General features: G+C 43.3%; 4 protein-coding genes and 1 long non-coding RNA gene across 9 annotated transcripts; 2 read left to right on the top strand and 3 right to left on the bottom strand.

Annotated features, from left to right (window-relative positions):
- Window positions 1-110: 110 nt before the first annotated feature.
- isca2 (iron-sulfur cluster assembly 2) lies at window positions 111-1,581 on the bottom strand. Its single transcript, XM_003962633.3, has 4 exons — window positions 1,269-1,581; window positions 940-1,117; window positions 639-754; window positions 111-538 (listed from the first exon to the last, which is right to left on the bottom strand). Exons 1-4 carry the CDS (start codon window positions 1,307-1,309, stop codon window positions 364-366), a joined length of 510 nt encoding a protein of 169 aa, XP_003962682.1. The 5' UTR covers window positions 1,310-1,581; the 3' UTR covers window positions 111-363.
- A 419-nt stretch (window positions 1,582-2,000) lies between these two features.
- Window positions 2,001-4,062, top strand: LOC101066324 (NPC intracellular cholesterol transporter 2). The gene is made up of 5 exons (XM_003962455.3): window positions 2,001-2,162; window positions 2,321-2,428; window positions 2,891-2,998; window positions 3,081-3,253; window positions 3,599-4,062. The coding sequence occupies exons 2-5, from the start codon at window positions 2,347-2,349 to the stop codon at window positions 3,683-3,685; spliced, it is 450 nt and encodes a 149-aa protein (XP_003962504.1). The 5' UTR covers window positions 2,001-2,162; window positions 2,321-2,346; the 3' UTR covers window positions 3,686-4,062.
- Window positions 4,063-4,187: 125 nt separating this feature from the next.
- Window positions 4,188-6,528, bottom strand: gskip (gsk3b interacting protein). Of its 3 annotated transcripts, none has more exons than XM_011617076.2 (4): window positions 6,296-6,528; window positions 5,562-5,735; window positions 5,211-5,457; window positions 4,188-5,123 (listed from the first exon to the last, which is right to left on the bottom strand). In XM_011617076.2, the coding sequence occupies exons 3-4, from the start codon at window positions 5,451-5,453 to the stop codon at window positions 4,965-4,967; spliced, it is 402 nt and encodes a 133-aa protein (XP_011615378.1). In that variant the 5' UTR covers window positions 5,454-5,457; window positions 5,562-5,735; window positions 6,296-6,528; the 3' UTR covers window positions 4,188-4,964. The 3 variants fall into 3 exon arrangements, with proteins under 3 accessions (XP_011615378.1, XP_011615383.1, XP_003962505.1); XM_011617081.2 differs by having other exon boundaries at window positions 5,589-5,735; XM_003962456.3 differs by lacking the exon at window positions 5,562-5,735 and having other exon boundaries at window positions 6,296-6,525.
- Window positions 6,529-6,532: 4 nt separating this feature from the next.
- Window positions 6,533-21,056, top strand: LOC101069427 (autophagy-related protein 2 homolog B). Of its 3 annotated transcripts, none has more exons than XM_011617041.2 (43): window positions 6,533-6,634; window positions 7,246-7,642; window positions 7,751-7,913; window positions 8,005-8,157; window positions 8,247-8,349; window positions 8,602-8,764; window positions 8,837-9,016; window positions 9,122-9,218; window positions 9,298-9,462; window positions 9,541-9,692; window positions 9,866-9,977; window positions 10,048-10,291; window positions 10,378-10,540; window positions 10,649-10,738; window positions 11,071-11,259; window positions 11,373-11,646; window positions 11,733-11,841; window positions 11,919-12,120; window positions 12,333-12,475; window positions 12,557-12,714; window positions 12,785-12,960; window positions 13,050-13,197; window positions 13,326-13,528; window positions 15,976-16,056; window positions 16,142-16,248; window positions 16,325-16,417; window positions 16,504-16,574; window positions 16,646-16,722; window positions 16,808-16,978; window positions 17,056-17,188; window positions 17,259-17,458; window positions 17,532-17,761; window positions 17,855-17,972; window positions 18,081-18,272; window positions 18,361-18,462; window positions 18,562-18,640; window positions 18,718-18,922; window positions 18,995-19,064; window positions 19,154-19,236; window positions 19,345-19,466; window positions 19,564-19,718; window positions 19,800-19,949; window positions 20,020-21,056. In XM_011617041.2, the coding sequence occupies exons 2-43, from the start codon at window positions 7,481-7,483 to the stop codon at window positions 20,248-20,250; spliced, it is 6,219 nt and encodes a 2,072-aa protein (XP_011615343.2). In that variant the 5' UTR covers window positions 6,533-6,634; window positions 7,246-7,480; the 3' UTR covers window positions 20,251-21,056. The 3 variants fall into 3 exon arrangements, with proteins under 3 accessions (XP_011615343.2, XP_029688500.1, XP_011615370.2); XM_029832640.1 differs by lacking the exon at window positions 6,533-6,634 and adding an exon at window positions 6,650-6,777; XM_011617068.2 differs by lacking the exons at window positions 6,533-6,634; window positions 7,246-7,642 and having other exon boundaries at window positions 7,776-7,909.
- LOC115248820 (uncharacterized) lies at window positions 11,447-14,935 on the bottom strand. Its single transcript, XR_003887566.1, has 3 exons — window positions 14,633-14,935; window positions 14,478-14,545; window positions 11,447-11,567 (listed from the first exon to the last, which is right to left on the bottom strand). It is a non-coding gene; the product is annotated as an uncharacterized lncRNA (long non-coding RNA).
- Window positions 21,057-21,262: the final 206 nt, after the last annotated feature.

Below are 21,262 nucleotides of genomic sequence, written 5' to 3'. Positions count from 1 at the left end.
GGCCCCATCTCCCTGCATAACAATCTGAATTTAAAGGATTAAATTACCAGTATAAAAATGGCAAAACTGATCAATTCACCATGCATTGCATATAAAACAGCACAGTATTATTTTGCGTTTTTAAATATTATCTTTAATTTGAACAAAACAAACAAAGCAAATCTCATAATGCACACAAACTATTGACAATATTCTTTCAAATATTGAATTTTCATTCAGTTCACAAAAATGATCTCTTTCAGTGTGGTTGGCGGTGGCGTTCTCAGGGGTTATTTATCGAAAACGTGTATGTATTTAATAGAGTAACAAATGGTTAAAAGGGCTATATCAGGTTCATAAATAATACTGGGGGGTGGAACAGGGTCATAGTTTGACAGAGAACGAGCTGCCACAGGAGCAGCCGTGATCAGCCTGGGGATTCTTCAGCACCTGGAAGGTGGAGCGGATCATCTCATTGGTGTAATCCACCGTGGCTCCTTTAACAAACTCCAGGCTGTCCTGATCCACGATAATTCCCACCCCTCTCTTCTCAAACACCCTGAATAGAGAGCCCAACAGAGGGAACACCGGCCCTTAACCAATGTGACACACTAATAGGCAAGAGAAAAATTGGTTAATTACTGACATCATCGTCTTACCTGTCATCCTCGGTCTTGTCATCAACAACAGAAAATTTGTACTGGAAACCAGAGCATCCGCCTCCCTCTACGTGTATTCTCAGGTATTCTCCATTTTCCAGGATTTCCTCTAATCTCTGCATCAAAAGATTAAAGGACCAATTTAAATCTGATTAAACCTTTAAATCTTTACACATCCAGCCAGCTGCCACAGTACGAATGTTAACAGGCACACAAAACAACAACCTGTAAACAGTGTCATCTCCACATTAGTTTAATAAAAACAGTAACACATTATAAGCGATCATATGATTCCACTAACTTTCACACATGACTCAGTCAGGTGGATTTTATCTTCCGATGGAGGTGACGCATCTAGGCTCTCCTGTGCTGAGGCGCTGCTAAGACGCTGAAACCTCGTTGTTTGAAGGGACAGTGGGGATTGAGGAACCCGGTGGACCTGCAGGTTCCCACTAAGGCTGGTCAGACGGGTCGTTGCCCTGTGAAATGTCGTTTTCGTTAAGATCGCACGAACTTACCACTGATCCTTAATGGCGTAGCATGCTAACTGTACTCTAAAACACATCTAAACGTTTAATTTCCTCTGTATCGGCTATGACTTAAAAGTAAACCTTCCACAAAATAACTTACCTGACCAGGGCCAATACTTTTGACTTTGAGGCGCTTATCATCGCTCGTCTCAACAAAAACACGAAGTTCTTCTTCGTTGGTGCTCACACAGGCTCGTCCACTGCCTCCTGCTGCCCTCTATTGATCGTTCATGTATTTATCGATGGCTTTACGTTTTCCTTTAGTTGGGCGTTACAAGTTTGAAATATTTTCTTTTTTATTAGTCATACGGATAAATCAAGTGCGCAGCAAACACTCTATTATCAACATAAAACAGCTTCCTTATTGACAGTTGCCTATGCCCAATTTGCAACCGGAACTCGATCGGTCCCACATCACTTCAGCGCATGCGCGTTTGGTCATGCTAGTTTCTGTCTTTATATCAAAACGACCAAGACAAAAGACGATATAGACGTCAGACAATATTGAAAAAGGTGTTATACAGTTGCAATCAAAGTTTAAAAAGAAGGGAAAAAAATACATGCAATCAAAGCAAAACTAGAAACCTGGCAGAGATCGGGTAGTTTGGATTCCTTCCGGGTATTTAATTATTTTTACCAATAGTTTGCTTTTCAGGCACTAGCATTAAACCCCGTCGAAACAAGTCAAACAAAGCAAATAATTACATTCGATTTTGAATTTATTAATTGTGTCATTATAATTATAGCTAGGAAATGATTTTACATTTTTGAGAAGGACAGTTTCTTTCGAGGTATTCCTGACAGACAAGATTTAGGGTGAAGTGATCCACTATAAAAAAGTTTACGTCGATCTCGTGATCTACGGAAATAAAGTCAGGGCGGCGCTGGTTCAGACTCATCATATAAAATAGCTCTCAGGGTACAGACTGTCCAGTCTTTAAATTTCAGTACACAGCATAATTTAGAAAACCTTTTCTTTTTGCCACAGTATCCGGTAAGTAACGATGATTTACTTTCCCCTGTCACTCTTCTAATCACTTTTAAATTCTCATTAGTTGGCGAAAAAATGAAATAATGAATCACGTCAAGCACTATTATAAGTTAAGGTCGTTTAATGTTTTACGTGTTGGTGTTTACTTTCTTCATTTGCAGATCAATACGTCAGAAAATATAGAATAATGGACGTCCGGAGTGGTTTGGTCGTTTTGTTGTGTTTAATAGGATTCACCTGTGCCGAGCCAGTGAAATTCGCAGATTGCGGTAAGTTTCCCCTCTGAAACTGTTAATCGAGTTTGTCACAATAAAATAATTTACATGTGCAAAAAATACCAAAACGTGAAAATGAACCTCTTGTGCTTAATTTAGTGATTTTCCGTTCTCGATTAAAAACGTCACCCCAGTAAACGGAAATAACAATCAAATCAGATCCCTGTAAAGTATGGGCAGTAAAATATTGTAAAGTAAAATATTGTGCAAATCCAAAAGTGGCGCCTGTGTCAGTAGGTTGCACATGGACTTTACAAGATAACTCTAATGCAACCAAAATGCACCATCCTGTTTTACCTGGTCGCAGGGGCAACGATGCCTTTTTCTCTGCAACATGAGTTATAGGAATTTCTCAATGCATCGAATCTTTAGTTGCCAATCACCACCAGCCTAACCAGTTGGAGAGAAAATGTGCCTGTACTTATTACATTTTACAGCTTCCCCTTTCTTCTTCAGGCTCTACTTCTGGTAAAGTAGCTGACGTTGACATTGTTCCGTGTCCCACTCAGCCATGCCAGCTACATAAAGGGCAGTCCTACAGTGTCAATGTAACTTTCAGCAGTAGTAAGTGCAACTTTTTAGGAAATTCACACCTTAGTCCCAATTTAAATGTGCACCATGTGTTAACGGTTGATCCCTTTTGTAGCCGTGGAGAGCCAGAAGAGTAAGGCAGTGGTTCATGGTATTGTAGCTGGAATCCCCATACCCTTCCCCATTCCTTTGGAGGATGGCTGCAAGTCTGGAATCAAGTGTCCCATCCACGTCCAGCAGAGCTACCATTATGTCAACTCTCTGCCAGTGAAGACGGAGTATCCAGCTGTAAGCAACAATTGCAACAATCCCTTGATTCTGTGTGTGACCTAATCAAATTCCATGGGTGGAACATGTTAGCAGATTGAGCACATAGTTCAAACATTTGAAATCTACCATTGTGTGTTGCCTTTTCTTCATTATATCTGCTGATAACTGAGCTGTTAAGAGTAGCAGTCATCTAATAGCCCACATTCCACCACTGGACACTGACTCTAAATTAAGACAAATGTTGTGATTCAATCACATCACAGGGTGCTAACAGATGTGCACTACTTCCTCTTTTTCATACCCATTTCTAGTCACGAACTTTGTAAAGCACACTTTGCTCACACTCGTGTCTCCTCTTTTTAGATTAAGCTGGTCGTCGAATGGGAACTGAAAGATGACAGCCAGAAGGACTTGTTCTGCATCAGGTTTCCAGTACAGATCGTTGGCTAAATGAGCAACCGTATCAACAGCTTCAGCTTCTTTTTTAAAGGGATTCAACTGAGTAAATGCAACAGTGTAAAAATCTTATTTTATTCCATAATCAAAACTGATTTTAAGGTGTGTCTGTGACTAGTTGACTAGGTCTTGCTGCACACCACATCCAAGAATCCAGCTGAAGTGACGGCTGCAGCCTGACAGCTTTGAGTTGTGGATTAACGCGTGAATGTTTGTCAGTCATTCCGCTTCATTACAAATGTCTTACTGGCTGCTGTGTAGTCACACAAGGTTGTTTAAAACTTGTACTACTTCCATTTCTTACACTGCAATAAAACATGGAATTGATGAAAATGTAAGTTCTAATAAAGAAATCTAATTATGTACCTAAATTGCAGGTGTTATCAAAAACTTTGTTATAAAAGCCAAACCTGATATTAACATCCTTGTAAGGTTGAACACAGGCTCAATCGTCTTACATTTGATCATGTGCACTCTTGAGATGAAAAGAAAAGCCTTTGACACATTAGACTTTATTAGTCACAGCAGAAACATGTTGACTGCAACAGAAGTCACACGAGCAGTTTTAAAGTGGGAAACGGTTCAACAGTTTCATCTTCAATGAAAACAACCCACGATTGTTGCTGTTGAACCGGAAACACCTGAATTAGGAGTGAGCTTACTTTGACGTGCAACTCAGCGTTGCCAAGTCCATACTGCACGTTGCCTGGCAACTGACTCCTCCAACAGTAGATCGTAGATGGGCGTCCATTTCAAAGTCAGAGGAAAAGCCCACAAAAACTCAAGTACCACTAAGGATACTACCTTTTTGTACTTTTCTAACCGAAACCTGTCCTTAAGGCAGTGTGTCGCACTAGAAGAATGGAGCTTTAATTCCAGCTAGATTTGATCACTTGGATCACAGCTTTCAGTGCAAGGAATTGGAATCAGTCACACTACTTGCTACTTTCTCACATACTGGGTATAAAAAGGTGCAAGTTCCTCAAACCCTCCAATAACAGATGGAAGCTGCATGATCTTTCAAAAGTTAAGTCAACACTTGCCACAGAGCACAAACCACCAATCCTGAGCAGCCACTATAGACTCATGGAATGCTATGGAAGTTAGAGCAAGGCTAAAATAGGATATCATTATATGTCTTATTGTCATGGAGAGTGGGTAACTGGAGGAACAACACAGGAACAGGTTTATATTTGAACTTGGTTATTTTTGGTGAACTCCCCTACATCAATCTCAAGTCTAACTACTTGGTTTGCGGCAGTTTGGTCCATTCTCATTGTCCGTTCTGACCCAGTCTCTCCAAACGTTGAAGCAAGGCATTCCCAAAGGCTTCCCTGTAACCTGGACTCAGCATGTCAAGGAGCGAATACACAGTCTCGTGATACTGGGTGTTCAAATCCTCATTTACTTGATTAAAGGCATAGCCAACCACCTGATGGACAGAATCGGCACAGATTAGTATCATAAAGATGCAAAATAAAATTAAGAAAAGAAAAGAGAAAACCACTGTTGTTCTTACTCGAAGTCCTGCCTCTGTAAGCTCCAGACAAAACCGGTTTCCCTCTCTTGTTTCCACATTAATGTAGGCCACATCTAATGCGCTGTTGAGACTCTGCGACACGTGCATTTGGGAGACGGCAAAGAGTACATCATTGACCACCGCTTCTGCCTCCAGTCTCATGTCTTTGACGTCACCAAGAACAATGGAGTCTTCATCAAATGAAGAGGCGATGGGCTCCTCGGGCTGGCAGTCTATCTCCATCCCCCTGGTAACAAAGACACACAAACCCTGTGAGATCTGGAGATAAAGGGTCGAAGTGCAGAGTTTGCTGTGCATCAGAAAAATGCTAAATCTGATCCATCCATTTGCCTCCTTGGTGAATCAATTTGAAACCACCTAGCGTTGGGCGGTTTGGAATCCCGTCTTGCCAGTTGTGAGATCGGCCATCCTGCTTTGGCACCACGTTGGCCGGCTGCCTTTACACAACAGTCGAGGGTGGAAAAATGCGGTAACCAAGAACTATTTCTTTCGTGCTCCTTTTTTCTGTTGAACAATATTAATCAAATGCACTTTTCAATCACTTTCAAGGAAGTACAAGATGTTCTTCATTATACTTTATACCCACAGTTACTACCCCAAAAGCAAATATAGATCATAATTAATTATTAATGACATTAATCATGGCTGTTTTTCAACGATTCTAAGCGCAGTTAACTTCAAATAATCCCTTTTACATTGAAATAATTGTCCTTCCCATTCTCAGCAGTTAGCTTACAGCACACAATTTAGTGTTGCATTAATGATTGTGTTACATCTAAATGCCACAATCTTACTTCTGTGCTGTCTTAACTTGGACCAATATACAGTGTGAGACTACGATGCTAACACTGCTAATACTACTGGTTCACTTTGGTTAATGCTAGCCCAACAACTAAATAAACTACGATACAGACGTATTCCAGACAGAAAATCGTATCAACAACGTGGCTAAAGCGCACCCATGAAAATATGAGGACGTTTTACGTGTGCTTCGGAATAAAAATTTTAGTTTTATTGAGTTTTTTTCCCCCCTTCTAAATAATAACTGCGTTTATTTTTCTCACCCGTTTGCTGCCTGTGGAAGCTTCCAGATCGCTCGGGAGCTCCCCGAAGAGGCGGCTCGGACGAATGAGCTTCAGCAAACGGAGACAAACGCCAAGCCCGAATGGTTCACCACAGACTGGTTCACCAGAGCCGGATCCCAAGAGGAGTAGCCACTTTCCCCCAGTTTAAGTGCGGTTTGAATAAATGGCTACTTGTACGAGATGGTGACCCACTAACTGTCCGGTGTGTCACGCGAAAAAGCCGCCATGTTGTGACGTCACGGGTTAATCCCGCCCCGGCGCGTGCAGGCTCTGACGGTGCGGAGTCATGAAAGTGTTTGTAAACAACTCAGTTAAAAGGTAATTTGCGAGCTGTATAGAGATGTATTTAAGTGTTGTCGCGCGGCGTTGATCGCAGGTGTTTGCATGCTGCGTTGGTGTGTAGCTGTGTCATCATTTGTCTGTGTATATGTCTTAAGAAAGAGAGAATAACTTGGAAAACGGTGGGTTTTGTGTTAGCTGGCGTGCTAATGAGCGAGGATGTACTGCTGCAAACGCAGCCTGGCGGTAGCCGGCAATGCTAATGTTGCTAACTTGGTGATAGTGGTAGGTTAGTCGGCATTGCTAGCCTCTTGCTGGTCAGCTAGTTAGCTTAAAAACGTACCTTTGTCTGGGCAGAAGGGAAAGCGTAGAGGTGGCTGACAGTTCTGTTTAACTCGACTTAGCTTAGCTTAATAACAGTTTCCACATGAGTGTATTTAGCTTGCATTCGTTTGCTTGACAAGATGAGCAATGCATTCTTGCACCAACAATAACATGAAATACCCATTTATTGTCCGATATGCTGTATGTTATTTGGGAACCATTTACTCATTGCATGAATTCAGGAGGCTTGTTTGGGCTGTGATACAACAAAAAAAATGATTCACGTATCATATTACAGAGTGCAATTTTTGTGTGTCATTCAATAGGTGCAGCAAACTGGAGCAAGACCACTTCCCTGATATATCTTTAAGTTTTTACACATCCTCCCAAACGCCCTCAAATCTGGAATATAATGGGTGCTTGAATTTACAGGTTCTTCACATCCTGAAGTCAACAGGATGACACAACAATAACACTAATTGATAAGCAGCTGCAGCATTCCACTTCCAGAGCTTCGAGCTCCCTTTCTTTTCTCGTGGCCTCTAGACCCTCTAAGTTAAGATGCCTTGGCCTTTTTCTGAGTCCATCAAGAAGCGGGCCTGCAGATATCTCCTGCATAGGTACCTTGGCAACTTTTTGGAAGAGAAACTAAGTTTGGATCAGCTCAGTTTAGATCTCTATCAAGGTACTGGCTCACTTTCGCAGGTGCCGCTTGATAAATGGGTATGTGCATCGCTTTTTTTAAAGAACATTTGATGGATTTTCTTTAAAAATTAAACAGGCTGTAATTGAACACTGGGAAATTTCTTGCATTTTTGGTTTGTTTCTCAGTCGCTGAATGAACTCCTGGAGACAGCAGATGCACCGTTTGAAGTCATTACTGGGTTTATCCAGACCATTTCTTTAACTGTCCCATGGGCAGCGCTTGTGCAGGAAAATTGTGCCCTTGAGGTCAAAGGGTTAGAGATGGTCTTCAGACCAAAACCAAGAGTAGGTAAGAACACAGTCCAGTTTTCTTTTTATTACAGGTCCAAACATATGCACAAGTTACGTCACAGTCGGTCACCTGTCGGTTGTTCCTTCAGCATCTGGCACTGAGCCCATGTGCTGGTCCAGTTTTATGACAAGCAGCATGCAACTGGCCAAAGAATGCCTAAGCCAGAAGCTCACGGATGACCTCGGAGAGAGTTTTCAGCCTTTTGAAGGATTAGAGAAGTTTGCCGAAACAATAGAAACAGGTACACTGTGTGTGTAACCACAACATTCAGTTGTGTTCTCTAACCTACTTGTAGTAACTATTTCATTTCCTTTCTCTCTGGTCACGCAGTCCTGAGGAGAGTTAAAGTGACATTTTTGGATACAGTTCTCAGAATTGAACACATTCCAGAAAATTCTAAAACTGGAATCGCGCTGGAGATTCGAATTAACAAGTATGTTTTCAGAGTCACTGAGGAAATCCATATTTCCCAACTTACCGGTCCCTTTTTTTATGTCAGAATTGAGTAAAAATGTATAATTCGGTGTTATGGTGCTCATATATATCAGAAAATTGCTGAAAGATATGTGTTTTTAATGTGGTGTTTAAATTGCAAGCACAGAAAATTAATGTTGCATTTTATTTTAGTTGCGATAAGGACAGCTTTGTACAAAAGTGGTTAATTCCAGATTGTCTGTGTTTCCAGGACGGTTTACTGTGATGAAACTAACGAGGAGACTTCAGACGTTAACGTGCATCAGCCGACCACGTTTGCCCACAAAAACCTGCAGATGGAAGGCATCACTGTGTTCTGGGACGAGTTCTCCGAGGTGTCCCGCGCTGGCTGTAAATCTTCACCAACTCCCACGGTTGGTCTGACAAAGTCTCATTTCCCAATTACCTAGTGGAAAACACGTGTATAATACACATCTTATCCTCAGGAAACCGAACCAAAACTGTCCCCGAGCTGGAATCCTAAAATAATCTGCGAGCCGCATCCCCAGTTCACAGAACCAGTATACTCTGCAGCACCATTTGAAGCTGTGCAGGTCGGGAGCCTTGGTGGGAAAATCAAGATCTCCCTCACTCTGAAGAACAACCTAGCTATGCCCGGAGCAAAGGTATGTGTGCTCTGTTGGTGTATCTGGAACAAGCTAAATTACTGACTCTTTGAAAAAGTTGGAATTATCTGAGCATCTGGTTAAAATGCACAGTTTTTATTTCAGCTGGATGTTGACGGTCACATCGACACACTGTTGATTCTGCTGTCGCCGCGACAAGTTCATCTTCTTTTGGACCTATTCGGAGCCTTTTCCGGTGGAGGTGAACACTTTTCTGTTAATCAAAATCTTTAATAACCCAATTCTGTATGTGTAAACCTTTGTTTATTCTGCGGGTAAAGGTTCACAAGAATGGAGCAAGGACAGAAAGAGCAGACCCATGCAACAGGAGGACGAGTACCGGCTCCACATGGAGCTGAACCGGTGTCTAAAGAAAGACACCACGGTCACAGGAGTCGACCCTGAATTGTTTGAAAGCCAAACCACAAGAACCGTGTCGAGTCGAGGTGGCAAAAATGATCCTCTGACCTGCAACCAGCCACCGAAATCAGAAGTGATGGCGTCTGTCTTTTTCTGTCCTCTAGACGACGTGTTCTTTTCCATGGCCGACATGGATATGTCTCACAGCCTGTCGTCGCTGCCTCCTCTTGGTGAACCGCCCACAGTCGACTTGGATTTATCTCTTAACAGCAACTACTCTGCTTCTCCTGGAGAATCTCCCTCTGCTAATGCAACAGTAAGTCATTATGTTGTAAATAACTATTGTTGTATGTGATAAAAACATTTCATTTTTTACTGTTCTTATGCATTTATTACTACAGAAACACCTGCGTATCAGCTTTTCTGATAGAGGACATTAAGAAATATTGTTTTTCAAATTTTAATGGAGCTAAATGTACCTGTTTTTAGGCTCTGTGGGATGATTACATTGATCTACCTCGACACAGAGAGAAGCAGGTTAATGAAAGTCCAATTGTATTGCAAGACTCTCAACTTCATCAAAATGTATTGAGACAAGCGTGTAAGTGTCATTTTTTTTAAAACCTTTTTTATTTTAAACACAGTGAATTAAATCTGTGCCTGTATTTTAGCCCACCCTTCCAAACCTCATGGTGATGAGTCTCGACCAGAGCTGCTTTTGAATCTGAAGCTGAGCAGCCTGGCCATCTCGGTCCTCCACATCGACCCGTTGCCACCACCGGATGCAGCTCACAGTCCCCTCGGTCCTATGGCTGCACACTTCTTCCGCACAGTAGGGCCCCAGCATCTTGCCCCAGCGGCTTTCCTTGAGTCTCGAAACATTTTTAACCAGGCCTGCCCCCATGACAATCTCAGGTGCACGTAAAATTTACTGGGGAATTCAGCAGGATGAAAGTCTCATTGATTGTTAACGTGTGTCTGATCTGGGTTTCAATTTGCAGGTTTGTGGCCCAGGGGCTCAAGATCAGCTATGAGCACTGTAAGGGATCCAGTCTGCGGACCTTCAACACCGACGTCTCTCTCAACCAGATGGAGTTTTTAGAGTGCCTGTTTCCATCTGAGGGTTTCAGCAGCGACTCCCAAAGAGGCATTCAGTACACAGAGGTTTGAGTTTCAGACCCAAACTGAACTTAGAGCCCGCACACATTGTTATAAAAGGCTTGGAAGTCGGAGATGGCATAATAACGGTAGGTGCTCTATTTTAAATTGCAGCTCCTGACATTTGACATGGCGAGCCCTGATGTGCCTCTGCAGACCTGCCTTCACCTGCTGTACAAACAGAAAGAGAGGAAAGGCCCTCAGGTAAAAGTCCTCCATTCTATATTTCTACATTCTATCAATACACCTCAAGTTCTTGTCAAACTGTTTGACAGGTGCTGTATACAGATGTATATGTAAATGTTGTTAACCAATATTTATAAGACTGTTGCACATAAAATGGATGGCGTCCATTTTTTGTAAACTGTTAAGTCACTGACTGCCTGTTCCAGCAGGGAGTGAGTAAATGCAGCAGTTATTATTCTATTATTCAGCCAGGTAGAACAAGCGAGTAGCTACCACACACTGGAACAAGGGGAACTAATCAGTGTGGTTTTTAGGACTTTACTCAGTCATTGCATCGCTTCTTTCTCCAGAGCGGTCAGTTTCGACTCAGCACCATTCCCAGGAAAGCAGAAATCCAGGTGGAGCTGGGCCCGGTGCGATGCGAGCTGGACATTAGTATTGTAGACCGTCTCAACTCGTTGCTCCAACCCCAGAAGCTGGCCGCCACAGAGCTGATGGCGTCTCACCTGTACACATCCTATAATAAACACGTCAGCCTGGTATGAATGAATGACTGTAGATTTCCTCTCTAAAATGAAGGAAATGTAACATGAAATATGAATCTCTCGCATGTGTTTTGTAGTCTAAACATCTCCTCGAATTCACTCCACAGCATAAAGCCTTTACAGAGGTTTTTCTGGATGACAGTCACACTCCCAGCAACTGTCACGTGTCATTGACTGTAAACGCGCCGGTGCTGGGCCTCGCTCTCCGCTTCCCTATTCCTGACCTGCGCTCAGATCAGGAACGGGGCCCCTGGTTTAAGAAGTCCCTGCAGAAGGAAGTCCTCTTTCTGGAACTGGAAGATCTGGAAGTCAAAACAGAATTCATGGCTGGCAACTCACCTGATCAAACTAAGTTGGAGCTCACATTCAGGGAGCTCATTGGTAAGTAATCTCAATAAAATTTGAAATTCCAACTTCCAACTGTGAAACTCTTCTCGAACTGCTTTCACTGTTTTTGTGTTGGACAGGAAAATTTCAACAGGAGACTAACCACCCAGCCGTCCGCTTCCTCCGAGTGTCTCACACCATGGACGGAGACATGACAACGTCAGAAAGTGTTAAATTTGACTGGCCGAGGTAACTCCGCTAACCAACCAAAGCTGATCTGTCCAACCAGGATCTGCCTTGATACAGTGTTAAAACTGTGTGAGCAGGGTCGTGCTGAAGATGAACCCCACTGCAGTGCACTCGATACTTGAGCGGGTGCAGGCCGAAGATGATGAGGGGGTAGAGGACCATTCACTCGAAGAGGAAGAGGAGGAGGGCGCTGCACATTCACTGAAGGACGTGTGTGACTTTGGTAAAGCAGAGCCATCTCCGTTTTCATCGCGAAGGGTCATGTACGAAAATGAGGAGGTAAGTTATAGTTATGGTGGACATCAAATGACGTCAGCGGTTGAAGCTAACAGCAAACTGTTTCCGCATGGTGCATGTTTGCATTCAGGCGTGAGGGAATTTCTGAACAGAGGTGGGGTTCTGCAAAACAAGAGTGGTGGTTTGCATACCTAACCCTCCCGAGAGAGCAGGCGGTGATGATGCACTCGGTGTCTTTATTGTTTCCATTGCAGATGGTCATTCCGGGTGACGTCACTGAGATGACGGAATTCCAGGAGAAGACCATGAGCAACTCAAGGTTCATTGTTGAGTTGTGTCTCCCCAATGTGCAGTTATCCTTCCCCAGCAAAGCATTTTATGAAACACTGCACAACAGGTACAAACGCCTAAAGATTTCTATAATCATTAATTACTTTCATTTTGAGATTTAGAGCGGGCCTTATTCTATATATTTTAGGATAAATAACGATTTGCTGCTTTGGGAGCCGACTGCTCCATCTCCCGTGGAGACGGTGGAAAACATCCCTTATGGAGTTGGCCTCTCTGTCGCCAGTCAGTTGATCAACACTTACTCCAAAGACAGCTTTAGTCAGTTTCGCTCCTCTGGTCCTGATGGTGAGCTGACAGACATCAGACATCACAGCACCGTTGCAGTTTAAATCTTACTGGCCTGTCGTATTTTCAGATGAGACCAGCGGGTCAGATGAAGAAACCATGCATTATTACATTCCTGCTTCAGACCCAAGCCTCCAGTCTCGCAAGAAGAAAAAGCCCAAAGCCCAAAGCAAGACCTCCCAGAGCCTATTTTCTGTCATCGTCAGTGTCAATCACGGTCTGATCGCGCTACAAGCTAATGCTATGGTAAACACTCACTGATTTTTCCAGCTTGGCCCAATGTAAAATGCTTTGTGAATGGATTGGGTTTAGTTTCTGTTGTTGCTTTCTTTCAGAAGGACAAAACTGTATTGAAAAACAAACATGGTGAATTCTGGCTGGAGCTAAAGAATGGCGTGTTGTTCAGTGTCATGCAGCACGAGGGCTACAAAGATCAACATTACATCTGTTTCCACACCAGCAGTGTTTGCATGTATCACCAAGGTATTTAACCCCAGTATTAACACAACTTCAATATTGTATGGTATTGTCATACAGCTAGATTGTGACCTCATTATTTGTTTTGTTTTTTTACATTTTTTATTTATCTCTCACTTTGTTCAACTAATCAGGACTTGTGGATGGAGGCCTTTCCGTCTTGGACGTCAATTTGCCGTCCAGGACACATCCTCACTGGTTAGATCCAACTATCTACCAATCAGAGACTTCCCCCGAGAGATCTTCAACGCCCTCAGAGTGCATCGGCCTGGAGGCTCGGAGCATGGTGTCCGTGGCCGTCAAAGTATCATCACCGAACCCAGAGCACAACATCAAGGTAGAGACTCCTATCACCTGCTGGCTAAATGTTTTAGTCCATTTTGGCAATAACCTTTTAGGCCTCCTGTACATCAGCACAACACCAACACAGGTCTCGAGGTAACCTCGTTCTCCTTTACAAAAGTAGTTTACATAAACTACTGATGCAGTATCTGACAGCCACATTTGATATAATCTTGCATGTTTGTCTTTGATCCATAGCATTACGTTATCTCTGTCATTCATGTAGTAAACACAGCACTGAAGGACTTCCAAGGGAAACAAAATCACATGAGACACGTTTTGAGCCCCTGCCATTACAACCCAACAGTAACTGCTGATTATTGGTTTATATAACCTAAGTTCAAACTGCAACATATTCTTAAAGCTGGCTGATGGCTGGCTGGTCCAAAAACTATTTAGCACTTGTAGCAGTTAAAATATCAGATTTTGTGGGAACTTAATCTACATATTTTTGTATTTAACTACTGAAAATTCCATTACATTGCCAAGAGGGTTTTCTTCTGGAGGAATCATTGTCTTATGGCCATTTGCCTCTCATTTGTTTTGTCAACACACTTGACGCCTTTTAATTTCTATTGGTCAGCATCTGGTTCTTCACATCTTTTCCTTGTAAAATCTGCACCGGCATTGAACTTCACGTCCACATCAAGATCACCCGCAGGCTGGTTCTTTGTGTATTTTCTGCCTGAATAGTCAGTTGGAAACTGTCTGCTGTTATCTGCTCCTGTCCTTCTCTTCCTCTTCCTCCCTGAACCTCATTTTAGATGATCCAGTAGATGTATATGGTATTTCTAACTCCTCCTCATCAGAGTCCTTTTCCAAGGAGTCTTCTTTGTCAGAGTCCTCAGTACTGCAGTCCTCCCCATAGGTTTCTGCATCTTCTGGCGGTTTTAAAATCTCATACCTGTCATCTACGTTATCCCCAAACCACAGAAGCTCCTCACCTGAGTCAGCGTTCATTACATTTAGGTCTCGTCCATCAGTCTTGTTCATCAAAACAGTCTCAAGTTGTCTATTTGAAAGAAAAGAATTGCACCTTGTCACTCGAAAATGAAACAGAAACAAAAAAAATGAGGCATTGTTGTTTGTGAGGAGGCACCATGAGTAGCTGCAGTGGACACGGAGAAAAGATGAAGACCGATGATGATGCTAGGTCCATAGAGCCGAGTTAACCGTTGCGTTCCCGACAGGACCATCTCTAGGAATGTTGTTGGAGTGCTGTTTAGACATCGTTTTAACGTCCATTGACACACTGTTATCCTCAAACCAATCTACAAAGCGCTTTATTTCCGTGCTCTCTGTTGTACAGACCATCCGTTAGGTTAACAATACTTAAGCTAGAAGTTCTGTTTGTTTGTGTTGTTGCTCAGCGTGGAGGGATATGTCACAAAGGCACAACTGACATGCGCAGTATAGCACGAATAACAACCAATCAGATTGCTTGAATTCACCTTTCCGTTTTATAATGTGCTACAGGCGCCATCTGCTGTGGAGAAAGTGTTAGAGGAAAATATGGCTTTTTGTGTTTGCTCCTCATAACAGGGATGGAAAAGCCCCACGTGTACAGTTTAAACCAAGTATATGTACCTCCGGGTTATGTGACAGCCAGCATTTACGACTGAGCAAAATAACTCAGAAAGTTCTAAAATGATTTCAATCACATTTTCAGCACGTGTTGATAATTGGCCAAGCAATAGATGACTGATTTTTGGTGATGTGCGGGTTTCCGGAGGGGCTTGACCTTTGCCAATGGACATTGATCATAAAGCACCCGTCAATGTTATGAAACCTTGTATAACTAAAGCGAGTGCTGTATAAATGCTATAGTGTGGGTGGAAATCACAATACGTGGGAAAATGACCTGCTTGGTGAAAATCTGCTCTCTCCCAGTGTTTTTTTTTTCTAGTTGGTCATACTATTATTACTATACTATTATTTTACAGTCCCAAAGAGCTGAACAGTAAAAGTGCAGGATTTCCTCTGAGATGATGAAGTTCAGCTGCCACAAGCTCACAATTCTACCACTTTAAATAAGTCCCAGCATATTTAGTATGCTTTTAGTGTCACCATTTTAATGGGCATATGATCTCATATGAATAAAGGCTTTTCATTCTGCTCTAATATTTAGTTTTCTTGTGTCACAGTAGTTACAATAGAATAATGAGAACAGAAAAATGTAAGACAGAAAGTACATGCATGAGAGGGTGAATGATACCACAGAGCAGTTGTACATGTAATAAACAATAAAAAACAATTTCTCATTTCACAATGATGAGGCTACAGCTACAAGGTTAGCTGCAGGTTTGGAGATATTTGGTCAACTCAGATGCAGAACAGACATTTTTTTTCTTGTCATCAGTCTTTCCAAGGGAGGGTCTATATAAGAAAATTTAAAAAAACTCTCTGGGAAAGGACTCAGTGATGATGGTTTTTTAAATACAGGAAATTCTTATTGCTGTTGGAGTGAGAGGAGCCACCTTGCAGCATAAAATGGCCCCTCCTTGCACGGGTTGGTACGATCAGGTAGGCCTAAATGACTGTTTTAATTCTCTGTGGCCATTAAGTAAATGTTCCTGTGGCGTATTACTGACAGTTCTCTGTGCCACAGATTGTTGACTTTCTGAATATCACCAATGAGCCAGTGTTGGGATACGCCCCTCCCACCTCGGTCTCCACCCTACACTTACACCTGTGGAGCTGTTCTCTTGACTACAGGTAAAGTAGGCGTCTCTTTGATAGCCCTCTTTAATCCTTAAGGATTCTAATGTAGCATCTGTTCTTTCTGTTGCAGACCCCTTTATCTGCCACTCAGATCACTGTTGGTTGTAGAGACCTTTAGTATCTCCAGCAGTGTGTCTTTAGATCACTCTTCCTCATCACTCAGGTATGTAGGGGCTCTTGATCTGACATGTAGAGCGGCATCTTAAACGGTTACCTTGTACGGTGGCTTTTATCTGTTATATCATGCAGGATCATATTGGATGAGGCTGCCGTGTTCCTGTCAGACAGGGCCAATGCCGTCTCTGTCAATCTGGCACGTGGTACGTGAGCAACGACCATGATTGAAGAGAAATGAACAGAACTTTGACCCATTTTCTTTACTTTGTCACAGACTATGTGCAAGTGGTGGACATGGGAACTCTGGAGCTCAGGATCACAGCTGCCAAACCTGGAGCTGACGGAAAGCTGGTAAAAGCCATCTTCGGATCACATGTGTGAAATGTTAAGTCAGGAAAATTGAAAAGTAATCTATTACATTTTGTGTGGATGATAGAAAGAGCCAAGGTTCGAACTGCGCTGCTCCAGCGACATTATTCACATCAGAACCTGTTCGGACTCCTGTGCTGCCCTCATGAACCTTATTCAGTATGTAGCCAGCTATGGAGACTTACTGCCCCCAGCAGAACCAGAGCCCAAACACAGCAGTACCTCACAGAGGACCAAGGTCAGCAGTGACACCAACACAGGCTTGTGTTACAATACTTAACGAAGGTGACACGTATTTGAATATATGTTGGTCAGGTTGAATTTCCAAGTCGGGTCACACCTCAGACGTCGTTTCTGGCTGATATTGAGCAGCAGATGTTGCAGGATTTGATGAGCGAAGCGATGGAGGAGACAGAAGGCCAGCATGCATCAGGGCTGCAGCAGAATGGTGAAGACTTCACACAGTTTCAGCATTGGATGAAACGCCTCCTCTTACACCATTTTGTCCATATCCACAGGCGCACGAGAAGAACACTGTCAAGATCACGATCCACCCCGCTCAGACCTGTTCTTGTTCCCGGATGAGAGCGGAAATCTTAACCAAGATTTAAGCCCCACTTGTCCCGTCCTTCACTCTCCTCTCATCACCCCTGTTCCCAATCTGGCCCAAGAGGCTGATGACTTTTGTATCCTGGAGACACCCGGCTTCAGACGAGAGGTCAGGACGGTCACAGTTATGGATTCACAACAAAGAGAGTTAGAGTATATGTTGTCTTATTTGTCTTTTACAGGATCTTGATCAGGAACCAGTGGTAAAGCGGCTTACTTCAGATCCTGTGGTCATTAAAGATGACCATTTCAGCCAGCCCTTGTGTGGGAGTGACTCAAGCCACGGAGCCCTGAACTTTCCCATCCCAGAGGTGCGCTACCTCATCAAGGAGATCTCTGTCATCTGGCACCTCTACGGTGGGAAAGACTTTGGGAGCACAACGTTAACAGCATCTCCTTCTAGAAGTTGGGGGTGAGCCAATAGCTGTTCAGATGTGCCTGCACAATTAAATAAGCTCTAAAGTGGAAAAGGTGTTTTTTTCTTTTCATTTTTGTTACATTTCAGTTCTACACCTCATAGCTCCCCCTCCCAGACTCCGGTCCGACAATCCAAGAGTTCAAGCCGTTCTGGGGGAGGGAGAGGAAGGAACACTGATGTGTTGATGGAGATACAGCTCAGCAAGGTAAAGGTCTTCATATGGAACAAATGTTCGGAATCGCCCATCGAGCGATGTTACAATCACTCCGTACCGTCTTCAGTGCTGATCGCGTTCTCTTTTCACCCGTTTAAGGTGCGGTTTCAGCACGATGTGTACCCGCAGGCTCAGGGGGCTTCTGGGCCGACAGTGGATCAGCCGGTGTCTCGACAGGTGTTTGTGGTCCAGGACTTGGAGATTCGAGACAGACTAGCTGCCTCACAGATGAATAAGTTCCTTTACTTGTATTCGAGCAAGGAAATGCCCAGAAAAGCTCATTCAAATATGGTGAGAAAGGCATCACGCTGGTATTAACCCAGCCCAGTGTCGGCACGCTGTAAACTCCTGGGCACGTTTGTTTTGTTTCCTTTCTTAGTTGACAGTTAAGGCTCTCCACATGTGTCCGGAGTCCAGCCAGGCTCCACAGGAATGCTGCTTGCGTGTTTCACTCACGCCCCTTCGCCTCAATATTGATCAGGTAAAGATTTTTCTGCTGCATCAAACATGAGCAACTCATTTTCCTGTTTTTCAAATAACAGAGTGGTTTCCTTTTTTTTGTGGGGGGGGTTCTTTGAAGGATGCACTGTTTTTCTTGAAGGACTTCTTTACCAGTCTTGCTACAGAGGTGGAGTTTTTCTCATCGCCATCACAAGAAGGTTAAATACACTGTCACATTACTATAGATGTCAAACTTTATCTTTGATTCCTAACTTGTTTTTACTTGGTTTCCCAGCCATCTGTGTTCCTATTAAAAAAGCAGCCACCCCAGAGATCTCTTGTAGCTTCTCCAAACACGCCAGCAGCAGCCACGACCCAGCCCCAATCATCTCGCTGCCCACTCAGAGAGGTTTGAATCACAATGGCTTCTCCAGCAGGGAGGAAATGGCTGACAGTGAATCTTCTGCACCCTCGTTCACAGACCAGCCCATATTCTTTAGGTGGGTGTTATTAAAAACCCTGTCCAATTAGTGGCTTGTCTGCATCTAAAAAAACTGCTTATGTCCTCACAGGGAGTTCAGATTTACCTCTGAGGTTCCAATTCGTCTGGATTACCATGGAAAACACGTGTCGATGGAGCAGGTACAGGGTCCAAGAGGGATAATCGGTGTAGACGTTCCACCTTCTTTTAGTTCTCTATCATAAATATGTGTGTGTTTGCTCTGTTGCAGGGGACCTTTGCTGGAATAATTATGGGGTTGACACAACTTAACTGCTCAGAGTTGAAATTGAGGCGCTTGTGCTACAGACAAGGGTTTGTTTATCTCAGTAATTAGATAACTGACAGCATAATGAGAACGTCTGCATAACACAATTACTCCTCGCTACAAACTAACGCTTGGTAATCTTTGCAATCCCTTAGATTATTAGGTGTGGATAAGTTGTTTTCCTATGCAATCAACGAATGGCTTACTGACATAAAGAAGAATCAGCTTCCGGGGCTGTTGGGTGGTGTGGGGCCTATTCACTCACTGGTCCAGCTGGGTGAGAGCAACACGGGATTTTAGCAAATTCCCAATGTATGTGGTAAATGTCTTATTAACATTGAAACTTCTGTCTCATGAATGATTGATCTGTTCAGTTCAGGGATTCAGGGATTTGGTCTGGCTCCCCATCGAGCAGTACAGGAAAGACGGTCGGATTGTTCGTGGTTTTCAGAGGGGCACTGCCTCTTTCGGCACGTCGACAGCCATGGCCGCCCTGGAGCTCACCAACAGGATGGTGCGGACCATCCAGGTAGGCTCACCTTTCCACCCTGAACAATAAAGTCTGGGTTCCCTCCAGTTGATCATTTCTTACGGCTGCGTAACATCTCAGGCAGCAGCAGAGACAGCCTACGACATGGTGTCTCCAGTCCCTGATGAGAGAGACACAAAGAGGGTAAAACGGTACATCCCTTACAGACTGGCTCATCAGCCCGTCGACCTGAGAGAGGGCGTGGCCAAAGCTTACACAGTAGTAAAAGAGGTAAATTGCTTTTGAATTGCTCACAAAAACAAGAGCTGATTGTTAAAATGTGGCGGTTTTACATCGACAGGGCATTACAGACACGGCACTGACCATCTATGACACAGCCACCAGGGAGCACGAACAGCGCGGGATGACAGGGGCAGTGGGCGGAGTTCTCCGCCAGCTGCCGCCAGCTGTGGTCAAGCCGCTCATCGTGGCCACTGAGGCCACCTCTAATGTCTTAGGTGGAATGAGGAACCAGATTCACCCTGACGCAAGGCAGGAAGAGTCACAGAAGTGGAGGCAGGGCGAAGAGTAACTCGGATTTTTCATGTAGAGCTCCAGGACAGAACCAACATCCATCAAAGGTATATGATCTGACACATGCAAATCCAGGCGGACATGAGATCCTCTGATTCTGGCATTTAGCTTGTATCAGCTTTCCAGAACCCTCCTGGTGCCTTCAGTTATGAGCATTGTCCAACTGCACATCGAATCAAAGAGGTTTGAGGCCAGCGACGCGCACGTGTATAGTTCATGGAAACAATAGATGAAAAATCTAATTAAACAGAAACATTTATCTCATCCTCAGATGGTTTACAGGTTGTGTTGCTTTTTCTTTGCCCTGTAAAAAAACAAAACACTGATGACAGTAGCTGTAATTATGATTTTTAATTTATACAAGATGCTTTGTATTGTACGGTCTGGTTATTTTCTGTAAATAAAGGCGGACTTGTATCATTTCACATACACAGGAACAAATCCAGTCATTGTCCGCATCTTTAATCAGCTCATGAATGACCTACTTTATGAAACAAATAATAGATGGGGACATTTCACAAATTTCTTTTGGAGCTTTACTCAGTGATGTCTCTTATTTTGCTGCTTTTAAATGTAGGAGATGTGTTCACTGTTGAATCAGCTAGTCAACTTTAGTGACCCAGTCACCGTTCAGATATCCTGCACATTGACCTTTTGTGTGATATGTGTCAGACTTTTGATCTGTAAGTTTACTGTTCATGTGGATGGTTTTGTCTTTCCTGTACATAAATGTACATTTGATTGATGAATTTGTATTGAAAAGCATGAAAGGGAAAATAAATGGTTGAATAAACCAAAGCGAAACTTAATAACTGTCTGTTTATAGGATGGACTGTTGCATTTCTGTAAAGGATCTGTGCCATGAGACCCAAACACGTTTTACAACACGACTTTTATTTTGTTCATCCAAGTTATCCACTGCTGTTGTCATTATCATAATGTAACTTAAAGTTGTAGATGGTGAGGAAAGAAAATCCTTCTTAAAGACGGCTGTCACCCTGCAGAATTTC

This window comes from Takifugu rubripes, chromosome 2, assembly GCF_901000725.2.
Source record: "Takifugu rubripes chromosome 2, fTakRub1.2, whole genome shotgun sequence".
Classification (NCBI taxonomy): domain Eukaryota; kingdom Metazoa; phylum Chordata; class Actinopteri; order Tetraodontiformes; family Tetraodontidae; genus Takifugu; species Takifugu rubripes.
The sequence above is the reverse complement of the archived record's forward strand: the minus strand, read 5'-3'. Positions and strand labels throughout refer to the sequence as shown.

Coding starts and splice junctions, on each gene's coding strand:
- LOC101069427 (XM_011617041.2), top strand. CDS start 7,481: ATGCCTTGGCCTTTTTCTGAGTCCATCAAGAAGCGGGCCTGCAGATAT. Junction 16,979..17,055: donor GTACCTCACAGAGGACCAAG/GTCAGCAGTGAC, acceptor TATGTTGGTCAG/GTTGAATTTCCAAGTCGGGT. Junction 17,459..17,531: donor CACCCGGCTTCAGACGAGAG/GTCAGGACGGTC, acceptor TGTCTTTTACAG/GATCTTGATCAGGAACCAGT.
- isca2 (XM_003962633.3), bottom strand. CDS start 1,309: ATGATAAGCGCCTCAAAGTCAAAAGTATTGGCCCTGGTCAG. Junction 1,118..1,268: donor AAAGTATTGGCCCTGGTCAG/GTAAGTTATTTT, acceptor GACATTTCACAG/GGCAACGACCCGTCTGACCA. Junction 539..638: donor GACAAGACCGAGGATGACAG/GTAAGACGATGA, acceptor CTCTCTATTCAG/GGTGTTTGAGAAGAGAGGGG.
- gskip (XM_011617076.2), bottom strand. CDS start 5,453: ATGGAGATAGACTGCCAGCCCGAGGAGCCCATCGCCTCTTCATTTGAT. Junction 5,124..5,210: donor TTACAGAGGCAGGACTTCGA/GTAAGAACAACA, acceptor TCTGTCCATCAG/GTGGTTGGCTATGCCTTTAA.
- LOC101066324 (XM_003962455.3), top strand. CDS start 2,347: ATGGACGTCCGGAGTGGTTTGGTCGTTTTGTTGTGTTTAATAGGATTC. Junction 2,429..2,890: donor AGTGAAATTCGCAGATTGCG/GTAAGTTTCCCC, acceptor TTTCTTCTTCAG/GCTCTACTTCTGGTAAAGTA. Junction 3,254..3,598: donor TGAAGACGGAGTATCCAGCT/GTAAGCAACAAT, acceptor TCCTCTTTTTAG/ATTAAGCTGGTCGTCGAATG.